The 11255-nt window shown below is 35.7% G+C and overlaps 4 protein-coding genes across 4 annotated transcripts; 3 read left to right on the top strand and 1 right to left on the bottom strand.

Moving 5' to 3' along the window:
- Positions 1 to 70: 70 nt before the first annotated feature.
- LOC128679522 (protein lethal(2)essential for life-like) lies at positions 71 to 869 on the top strand. The gene has a single exon (XM_053761827.2). The coding sequence runs from the start codon at positions 160 to 162 to the stop codon at positions 754 to 756; it is 597 nt and encodes a 198-aa protein (XP_053617802.1). The 5' UTR covers positions 71 to 159; the 3' UTR covers positions 757 to 869.
- A 408-nt stretch (positions 870 to 1277) lies between these two features.
- LOC128679529 (protein lethal(2)essential for life-like) lies at positions 1278 to 2123 on the bottom strand. Its single transcript, XM_053761835.1, has one exon. The coding sequence runs from the start codon at positions 2015 to 2017 to the stop codon at positions 1460 to 1462; it is 558 nt and encodes a 185-aa protein (XP_053617810.1). The 5' UTR covers positions 2018 to 2123; the 3' UTR covers positions 1278 to 1459.
- A 2034-nt stretch (positions 2124 to 4157) lies between these two features.
- LOC128679939 (protein lethal(2)essential for life-like) lies at positions 4158 to 5114 on the top strand. The gene has a single exon (XM_053762481.2). The coding sequence runs from the start codon at positions 4386 to 4388 to the stop codon at positions 4920 to 4922; it is 537 nt and encodes a 178-aa protein (XP_053618456.1). The 5' UTR covers positions 4158 to 4385; the 3' UTR covers positions 4923 to 5114.
- A 5105-nt stretch (positions 5115 to 10219) lies between these two features.
- On the top strand, positions 10220 to 11045 carry LOC128678214 (uncharacterized). The gene has a single exon (XM_053759609.2). It carries the CDS (start codon positions 10250 to 10252, stop codon positions 11003 to 11005), a length of 756 nt encoding a protein of 251 aa, XP_053615584.1. The 5' UTR covers positions 10220 to 10249; the 3' UTR covers positions 11006 to 11045.
- Positions 11046 to 11255: the final 210 nt, after the last annotated feature.

Genomic DNA, 11255 nt, shown 5'->3' with positions numbered 1-11255 from the left:
GAATCCATTCTACATTGTTCGCGAAGTTCCTAGTAGGTGGCGCTATTACAACTCGGCCTTATATAAGCAAACAGAGTGCGCATCCCGTCAGTCATAATAACGATATAACAAGTGAGAAAACTAGGAGAAGTGAACGAAAACCAAAGTGATCACGCAAAAATGTCGCTGTTGCCATATTTTTACGATTTGGAAAGACCTTTCCGTTTCATGGAGAGGGAATTCTTCAGACCAGATGAGTTTTTCGGATATTCACCATTTTCTTTGGCGCGAAACTTCAGCGAGCCACAATATTTGAGAGGCTGGGACAATGCCTTCAGACCACTGGGGAGACTCATGCGACCTATAGAACAGATATCTGCGGCTATGAACCATCTCGCACTCAACGATGTCAGCACAAACATCACTGCTGATGACGAGAAGTTCCAAGTGAATGTGGATGTGCAGCATTTTTCACCAGAAGAAATAAACGTCAAAGTTCTCAACGGCCAAGTTGTCATTGAAGGGAAACACGAAGAGAAGAGAGATGACCACGGATATATTTCAAGGCAATTCGTGAGAAAGTACGTATTACCACAAGGATGCTTGCCGGATACAGTGGAGTCTAAATTATCTTCTGATGGTATTTTGACAGTCACTGCGCCGAAAGTTTTAGCTTTACCGTCCACTGGGGAACGTATAGTGCCAATAACACATACAGGACCTATACAAAAACAGATTGGATCTCCAGAAATAGTTGAAAATGCAGAGCAGAAGTGAAATGTGCATTGTAAATAGTATTTTTTTAAAGACTGATTATTTTTGCTGATTATTATCTGTGCTATAATGTGCTATAATTTACCGTCTATGTAATAAATCCTGTTTTAAAATGTTATGCTTGTTTTATTCTTTATTACCTTTTATGTATCTTTAGTAAACAAACTAATAATAATTTGCAATTACAAGATATGAACTAAAATTCCATAAAACATTTTCTATTTGAAGGTAGCTATAGATTTTACTCGCCTTATCATCGCCTTGTTACAATTTCATATTTCTATTTTGCATTTTCTACCCTACTATGGTACCTATGCTGGTAGGTAGTCAGAGATTTATGAGATCACATAGGGCAAAAACGTTTTCTTTCAGTTCCAGCCCGGGCATAAACCTATCTGCCGGTTTGGGAGCTATAAATAATACAAATGATGACAATATCACACGATATACATATAATATAAATCTATCACTGAAAATTTATTTTAATGGGCCATGGGTTCGCTTAAATTAATAAATAAATAAAATAAAATATAATTTGCATTTACTTGCTCAAATTTTATTACAATGTACCTGCTCAAAATTCATATTACCTGAACCGCGTGTGTATTATTCAACTATTTGGTGTATTAGTCATACTTGAAGACAATAAATGATTGCATCCTTCAGTTTAATTTAGAGATAGTAATGACAGTGGATCAATGCCGGGTTACTGACCATTTTCAATAGGATCCTTTTCTACCGGTTCGCCATCGCCAATATTCGCTTTCTGACCCCCAAGTTGGGTTCTTAATGGCCCAGTTTGTATGATGGGAACGATTCTTTCGTCTGCCTTAGCGCACTCTAGTGGAGCAGTCACAGACAAAACTCCATCCGATGACAAACGAGATTCAACAGCTTCCAAGTTACAGCCTTCAGGCAATTCATATCGCCTTCTAAACTTACGGGAAACCCAACCATGCTCATCTCTCTTCTCCCCGTGTTGACCCTCAATTACAAGAAAACCATTGGCAGTCTTCACAGATATTTCTTCAGGCGAGAAATGCTGAACGTCTAGATTGATTTGGAACTTCCTCTTGTCGTTTCTAATTGTAGATCCTACGTCTTTTAAAGCGTTGGACAGTTGGTGCCAAGGACGATAGTACTCACGATTCGATTGAGGAACAACTATAGTCAACATGTCTTCAGGAGTCAATGCTAAGGCGAAGTGCTGGTCCTGTATACGCGAAGGTCGGTTCAACTCCATTAAAAGAGGTATAAGCGACATTTTTTAAGGTTCGAAAATAACACACGGAAAAGACAGTCTATCGGTTTCTCCTGTTTTCAGTGCTTGATATATGCCCATGACATACCGCGCAGGTAAATAGAGAAAAAAATGTGTTCTTTCTACTTTCTTTACAGCCAGATATCGCAATTGAAACTCTTTGAGTTACTATGTAAAATATTTTAAAATACTTATATTTTTTAATATATTTCTTTTCCTTTTCGAACATGCAGAGTTGAAATCAGACGTGGAGGGAGATCTCATCAACTATGGAAAATATTATTTTATCGTAGTCCGGTTAACCTGGATAACTAAACTGTACCACGGGCAAAGAGTGCATTTATCACCATAGATCAACAACAAAAAATAACACACATTAAATTTACATTTTTGTAATTAGCTAGGTACCTATTTATAATTCGTATATCCATACTTAATATTATAAATGCGAAAATCTGTCTTCACTGTCTGGTTATCGCGCTTTCACGGCTAAATCGCAGGGACGATTATGATGAAATTTAGAAGATATTCGGGATCAAACATTAGCTACCGTGAACGTGCAGCAACTAGTGGATGTAACGCCGAAGTGTATAATGGTAATTTCAAAGTAGTTTAGCTAGATATAATTATAGCGATATGACCAAATAGTTGCCGACCTTTGGGGAATTCAATATACATTTCTGATCTTTCATAGCAGTAAATAAAAGCACTCATACATGCAATGTTCACGAATTTGCGTCGGCATCTGTCTTAGTTCGGAGACAGCTTATTAAATTCCCGCCGTAAGTGTTTAAATGATGTTTTTACTATAGGTACTTTCAAAACTTGAAGATCTCAAAATCTCAAGTTACTGTAGACAGAGCTTCAAGGATATTCAAACATAAAGAAGGAAAATAACACAATTCACGAAATAAATCTAAAGATATTATATGTAATTGTCAAAACACGATATAAACTTCAATATAAACAAACAAAAGTGTAAAAATAACTTTATTAACTCGCCCCGCCATCTAGTGAAGGATATTTTAAAACTGGTTTTAACACTGAAATAATTTATTTTGGTTCATGTAATAATATCAGCGTTAACAATGCAGTTATTAGTATATAAACAAATTTATTTTTTAATTGATGGTCTATTATTACTAAAGTAATGACTAGAACAAATTTATTCCAGAAACTTCTGTATTACCACTAGCGCATCCTGGTGTCGAGTAGCGATACTACTTGCAAAGCAGGTGTGTTGAACATTAAGGTTATGTTTTATAGTGCAATATATTTTGGTGATTAGATATTTTAATGTTAGTATATAGATTTACAAAGTCACGTCCATATCCCTTACGGAGTAGACAGAACCTTGAGTTTCTAAACTTAAAGGTCAAGATTGGCTGTATGGTATAATGAAAATAATCTTCAGTATATAAACCTTTCCCTTGATTGATTCTTACAATGTGCACGGGAGGAGGAAGATGGCACGTTCCAGTTTTTCTTTCGCTTCTAGTCCTAAATAGCTTCTACAAATTCACCATCAAACTTCCATTTTCCATGTTGAATTAGTTGAAATCATATTACATCGTGTTGGAAATTAGGTACAACGCCTGTTTTAATATACAAGATGAGAAGACATTTTGGTAAAAATAGGAAAATCGATAAACTTTTAGGACTAATTAAATTGTATCATTTTGGTAAGGTTGAGTTCGCAAATAGAACCAAACTGTAGTGCATATTACAGACCTTCATCCTTCAGAGAAGCTTTTCAAATTGCTTTTTATAAGCTTGTTTTTACAACCGTTTCTTAGTTTTTTTTAGTAGCAATTTTGACTAATAAAATCTTTATAAACTTTTAAAAAATAAACTTTTAAAAAATTAACTATTATTTTCCATTTTTTTCCACAAAAAGTTACTTTATTTACTAAGTCTTTAAATTCATTTAATGCCAATGTAATTTTATAATCACTAAAAGATTTTTTTACATCATCTATTATGTCTACTGGAACAATATCATCATCGCAGCCCCGTTATGACCACTGCTGAATATATTAAAAAAAAAGACTTAGAAAATATTATCAACACCTGGCGCGCCACACTAATCAATAAAATCCCTCGAAGAGTCGAGCATGCGCAATGTTAGTCATCGCGCTCTTTCTAGAAAAGACTCGATGTTTCCCGTCGCTGACAGATGTCGCTATTGGCAAATAAAACTCGCGCTCGCCTATACCTCGAAATCATTCATTCATACGAAAGCAAAGTGACTTGGTAAGCGCACTACAAGTATCTACTTACTTACGTTGCGAACCGGCATTTCTTGTCAACAAAGAAAGAATTTGTGAAATCATTGGTGTTATCGTCAATTAAGAAGAGAAAAGCCTTGGAAATGTTCAGATATCCATTTTACTTAGAAGCGGAACGTGCAAGACCGCGAAGCCAGCTGTTAGACCAACATTTCGGTCTAGGACTAACACCAAATGACTACCTAACCATAGTGGCTATTCCCCAATCAGGACCAGACTACTTCAGAAACTGGAGGGACCTTAAAGCAGCCGCTAATGACGCTGGATCAACCATCAAATTAGAGAAAGACAAATTCCAAGTGAATTTAGACGTTCAGCATTTTGCGCCCGAAGAAATTTCAGTGAAAACTATTGATGGTTATTTAGTGATCGACGCAAAACACGAAGAGAGGCAAGATGAACATGGTTATATATCAAGGAGTTTCTCCAGAAAGTATCCCTTGCCGGACGGGATTGACCCGGATACCGTTGTGTCGAAGTTATCTTCCGACGGAGTTCTTACCATCACAGCTCCTTTGAAGGCTCCCCCGAAGGCGGAGAATGAAAGGATCGTGCCTATTGTGCAGACTGGGCCAGTGAGGAAGCAAGTTGAACATGTTGGTCAAGAGGAGCAAGGTTGAAGTGATAGTATTCAGTGGAAGTGATGTTATTTTTAAGGTTTCGTGTATTTACAATTTACATTCCTATTGAATGCCTATTGATAATTGTATTATGCTTGATTGTTTTGGTATGATTACTTATAATCAAATGTACTTACCAGTAATTACTTAGGTATATAATACCTACCTAAATAAATGACATTCTAGTCACAATTGTTTCAAATTTTATTTATAGGTACCTTTTGCTTCGTTCTGATTCTAAAAACCTTCACTGAAAAGTACGCTTCTTGAATTTAATTGCTTCTTATTCTTTAATTGGCTACTTACTTTCCAATTAGACAAATCAGGATGTTTTTTCTAATGTCAAAAACAAAATTACCTATAATAGTGACGTCATGGATTTTGCAGTCAAAAAGCATTTGTAATATAAATTCTCGTAATCGACTGTTTGCCTACTTAGTAGTACAAAAAAAAAGATCAATTCATGTGACATTTAATTAATACCTATACATTTTATGTTATGCCCAGTCAAGTAGCTAATTACCTACATTCATAATTAGTAAGGATGACTAGGATAGCCCAAAAAAATAATAATATATATATTAATATAAAATAATAATAATAAAATAATAATATAAAAAATATTTTTTTGTTCATGTAAAAGTGGAAATTAATAGCTAGTCAATTTTTGTTACCGACTACACTACACTTGCAGAACTTGGCGACGCGAGTGAATGAACATGTGCAGTTTGTATGAGAGCGAGAGCTTTTATTTACCGCAATGAAGGACCAGCAATGTATGCCGAATCCGCCAAGTCCGGCGAAAACCTACATTTTGGTGGTATTTCGGATATGGAGGGAGGTACTACTGTTGTCTAGGTAAAGAAATTTACAATAGAATGCGGCTCCAGTCGTCGAACAGTTTGCCAAACTTTGGCGGATTCGGTATACATGGCTGGTTTTTCATTGCGGTCGATAAAAGCATTCATACTAATTGCGCAAGGTTCACGCATTCGCGTCGGCATATGTCTTAGTTCGGCGACAGTACGGAGCTGGCAGAAATAGGACACGTTCGTGCTAAAAGCATCAAGATTTTCATGTTATTTGCACGTTCTGGATTACACCGCTAGATGTCTCTTCAACAAGTTTTCTAGAGCCTGGCCCCGTCGTCGGTCGCGTCGCTCCGTTGCGTCGTACCTAGCACGTTACCACTCCGTTTTGCTCCGTTGTTTTTGACAATGACGTGCATTAACGTAGACTTTATTCTGCGTCGATCCGTCGACGGATGAGGGTGCCGTGTGGGAGCGTTTATGAAATCAACTAATCACGATACGACCTTTTGATTTGGATATAGGTAACAATGACAATAAACTTAGTTTAGTTAGCATAATTTGTAGAAAAATAATATTTCACTAATTACCATTAAATTCTTCTGCAGTTTCAGTTTTCTTTCTTTCATCTTTGCGTGTTCCCGGTTGTACTTTGGGCTGTGACGCCGCGAAACCCGGGGTCAGAGGATAAAAATAAACCTCACAGTCTGTCAAGAAAGTAAAGAAAACGGACTTTTAATGAACTACATTTTCTTTGCTTTTGCAAGTAGAATGGTCTAGACTTGTTGATAAACATCCAGTTTTGCAACGGGAATCAATGTCCTCATTCGAAGATTCAATTCAGTTTTAAACGGAGTACCTACTAATTCTAAAATTTCAAATGGTCAATCTGGTAGTGGCGTCGTGTGCCGGCTCGTGAGGTTCCCTCTATTATGGTTGAGCTACGCGATGGCTGTCCCATGCGTCAACTCGTGAACGGGTGCTGCCAGAGGGAACTGGTCATCTCGTTTCTCATATATTTTCATGTAAGTTAATTGTGTTTCACATCGATATATATATATATATATATATATATATATATATATATATATATATATATATATATATATATATATATATATATATATATATATATTATAATCAGCACTCGGATCACAATCATAACCTGTTTTGATATACCTTTTGACTATGTACATTATGTACTTTTATATATTATTAGAAAAAAAGCATTGTAAGAAACAATAATGGTAAGTCGATCTGGCATGATAGGGACCAACACTGTTCAAATGAGTTTCTTTCGGCATTTCTTCTCAGCAGTGGTTGTTCCGAAATGCCAGTAGTTTGTTGCTTGTGAGAAATAACTATAAATATAAAAATTGACGAGAAAAAGTGCCTGTGAAGGTCTAATTTCTGAATAAATGATTTGAGTTTGAATTCCATGGTTTTTATAACCAGCCGTCTGTTCATTCATTCATTCCTGTTTGACGTCAATCCTCAATGGGAATAAATACTTTTTTCTGAAGTCTCCTTCATAAACAACTGTATAAGTGCCTACGCACCTATATGTGTCACTGTGTTTTGAGTAGATCTGTGTTTACTCAACTGTGTTATATTTTTCTTAGAAGTTTCAGATAAATTATTATGGATAAAATAAATATCACTATAAACAAATTCATGAAATTGTTTCGAGAAATATCTAATACTTATTTATTTAACTGACTTGTCAGTTGATCAAGGTTCTAAAGATAAACTCGTTAAAACAAACAAACATGTACTTACCATACATATAATTAGATATTACTTCCATAGGATAAATATGTATATTAGAATTGAAATGGTTTTATTACTAGTTGTTCGCCACGAATTTAGACCTCGGGAACACTATATTTTTTTACAAAATTGTGAATATTTCAAAAACGGCTTAGCCGATTTTGTTACCCCCACGAACTTAAAAATTCTATTGGCAGACCCTACATACCATTTAAATTTCATCAAAATCGAACCAGCGCGTTGGTTCGTTTTTAATGGAACGTTCGAAAATTTATCGCGTGACAAACATACATACTGTATGTATGTATGTTTGTCACGCAAAAATCTATTTTTGCCTCAAGTAGAATTGTAGACCTCGCTCATTTCGGTCGCAATAAACGAACAAACATACACACATACATCATCTTCACAAACTTTCGCATTTATAAAAGATATTTTATCAGAATATGGTGAAACAGGACCTATTTATAAGTAAAAATAAACATTTTACACATAGCTCCTAGACTAGACAATGCAATTCAAACACTGCATTAATGCAATCTCGTCGCAATATGCAATCTATCACCGACGTTTTCCAATAATCCTCATTGTTTGCTCCAACGGTACTCCATCAAACTGTGTTAATGATCGCTGGGGTTTTATATAGTCGTGTGAATTTTCTGAAAGGATCATCAATACATGTCTGAAAGTATCATCAATACATTTCTGAAAGTATCATCAATACATTTCTGAAAGTATCATCAATACATTTCTGAAAGGATCATCAATACATTTCTGAAAGTATCATCAATACATTTCTGAAAGTATCATCAATACATTTCTGAAAGTATCATCAATACATTTCTGAAAGGATCATCAATACATTTCTGAAAGTATCATCAATACATTTCTGAAAGGATCATCAATACATTTCTGAAAGTATCATCAATACATTTCTGAAAGGATCATCAATACATTTCTGAAAGAATCATCAATACATTTCTGAAAGGATCATCAATACATTTCTGAAAGTATCATCAATACATTTCTGAAAGGATCATCAATACATTTCTGAAAGTATCATCAATACATTTCTGAAAGGATCATCAATACATTTCTGAAAGTATCATCAATACATTTCTGAAAGTATCATCAATACATTTCTGAAAGGATCATCAATACATTTCTGAAAGGATCATCAATACATTTCTGAAAGGATCATCAATACATTTCTGAAAGGATCATCAATACATTTTTGAAAGTATCATCAATACATTTCTGAAAGGATCATCAATACATTTCTGAAAGGATCATCAATACATTTCTGAAAGGATCATCAATACATTTCTGAAAGGATCATCAATACATATCTGAAAGGATCATCAATACATTTCTGAAAGGATCATCAATACATTTCTGAAAGGATCATCAATACATTTCTGAAAGGATCATCAATACATTTCGAAACTATATCCCTCATCTGAGCTTGTTCCTGGACGCACCCTTGGCTGTGACGCCTCAAAGCCCCGGGTCTTACCGAGATAGTGGACAACAGTAACAATAAATGGACGCCACTCAACGGCCCACACTAACTTTATACTGCGTCTCCGATGCACACAATCAACTTGAGTCAGATATATTATTTGTATGGATGTGTGTGTATGTATGTATGTATTGATGCATTTATGTTTGTAAGGCGATAACTTTCGAACCATTCTTGGTCTGATTTTGATGAAATTTAAAAGATATGTAGGATCTTTTCAATATATGTCAATAGAATTTCAAGTTTGTGAAGCAACAAAATCGGTTTTCATTTACGGTCAAAAATTTATTTTCGATGAGTTTTTACAAAATTGTCCTCACGAAATTCTTAATTCGCTATGTCTAAGTTAACGGCGAACAACTAGTTATTCAGATTATAAGAAAGTGTATAGGTACTTTGAGGTTCTTTTATTATAAAATGTTATGATGTCATAATACTAATTACTTATCCATTGGTCATTAGTTAACTCTACTAAGAAGTAATGAATCATCATACAGACGTAAATAATGACGTCATCAACAAACACAATACGATAATTCTATTATTTTTTTAATTTTAACTTATATTATGTGGTCTAATGGATTAGGTGCTCGCCTTTTAGCTCAGGAACAGTAAATTAAAACACTTTCCGTCCATTTTGTTTTTTTTTTTCCAAGTTTCGACGTATGTTAACGAGTGTCAAAACCTATAGGGAATTATGGAGAACGTTGGACCTGCAATTTGCTGCGTCGTGGAGCTCAATACGTAGCTCAAGCTTGTGTGGTTTGATACTAGAAGTATTACACCCGTAAACTAATTCCAGAAGAAACGAAATAACTTTCTATATATGGAATAATAATTACCCTTTTCTGATACCACGTTCAAAACTAGACTTCGCCAAACAAAAACAAAAAATTCTGATAACGAAAATAGTTAGGAACTTAAGTAGAAATTCAACAAATAGTTTTAAAAATAAACTTCATTTCCTTAAAGATACGAGGGAGATGAATACGACTCTCGTGTCGGGGCATGGCCTAACGTTAAACACTTGATATGCAAAATTATTGTCAATCACCCAAGAAATAAGACTCAAGTTATTATAAACATCCAATCGCAAATTCTTAGAAGCAACATGACCTCTGAGTAAGCTCTGACTCCAGAACGTTTCGAATTGATAACCCTAGTCTGAACCTATAAATTGACCGACATTTCGATACAAGCGTCAGTCTTTATTTGACATCGTCAAAATGTACAGCCTATTCTTTATATGTGTGATCGCTGCCGCCAGCGCAGCTCCTCATTATGGACACCATCACCACGGGGAATTCGATTCGGGATCTTCAGAAGAATTCCAATACAGACCTGGTTTCAGACGTCCGCCTCCACCTAATTACCCAGGATTTGGCAAAACCGAGTTCGATACGCGGGCCTTCTGGGCTCAACTGGCAACAGAAATGAAACAGATGGATGACATGTTAAGAGATTTCTACCAGCATTTTCCAAGCAGCGTTTCCAGGGAAGGTATCGATGGAGACCAATACAAGATCATAATACCTCTCTCTGGATATAAAGAGGAAGAAATATCGGTCAAAGCCCGTACAGGAGTACTTATGGTTCAAGCTGTACAAAAGACAGCTGAAGGGAATCAAAGAAGCTATCTAGACGTAAGGACATTGCCGGATGGTATCGATCTATCTGGAACTTGGAGCTATGATAAAGACGTTTTAACTATCCAGTTCTCTCTCAATAAAGACGCCACAGCGAAACCAGTTACTGAGCTAACAGAAACGGAGTTGCCCACGACGGAAGCACCGAACCACAGTCGCGAGGAGATGGGACAGGACGACACTGATGATGACAACATTGAAGTAGGAAACAGAGGTGACAATGACCAAAACAGAGATATAGAAACGAACGAGATACAATCCAAACCACCAGTCGAAGCAACAACGTACGCTGTTGATTTGAAGAATGAGGTTGAGTTCGTGCCAGTTAGCTACTAAGTTATTTATACTGAAATAAACGTGTTTAAGTTTTGTTAAACTGTCCTTTATTATCTTGCTTGATGAGTAAACATTAGATAATGTCGACCTTTGACTTAGAGCATTCATATTCTACGTTTCTTTTGTGTCTTAGTACACCAGTACTGTTACTTAGATTTATATGTGTTTAGATATTATGTTACTGACATTAGTGCGAGAAGCGGTGGTGGCCCAGTGGTTAAGACCGGCCGTGTGAGAATGAAAAGGTCGC

This window comes from Plodia interpunctella, chromosome 2 (genome assembly GCF_027563975.2).
Source record: "Plodia interpunctella isolate USDA-ARS_2022_Savannah chromosome 2, ilPloInte3.2, whole genome shotgun sequence".
Taxonomy (NCBI): Eukaryota; Metazoa; Arthropoda; class Insecta; order Lepidoptera; family Pyralidae; genus Plodia; species Plodia interpunctella.
The sequence above is the reverse complement of the archived record's forward strand: the minus strand, read 5'-3'. Positions and strand labels throughout refer to the sequence as shown.

Excerpts from the sequence above, each read along its gene's own strand:
- LOC128679522 (XM_053761827.2), top strand. The coding sequence starts at position 160 with ATGTCGCTGTTGCCATATTTTTACGATTTGGAAAGACCTTTCCGTTTC.
- LOC128679939 (XM_053762481.2), top strand. The coding sequence starts at position 4,386 with ATGTTCAGATATCCATTTTACTTAGAAGCGGAACGTGCAAGACCGCGA.
- LOC128679529 (XM_053761835.1), bottom strand. The coding sequence starts at position 2,017 with ATGTCGCTTATACCTCTTTTAATGGAGTTGAACCGACCTTCGCGTATA.
- LOC128678214 (XM_053759609.2), top strand. The coding sequence starts at position 10,250 with ATGTACAGCCTATTCTTTATATGTGTGATCGCTGCCGCCAGCGCAGCT.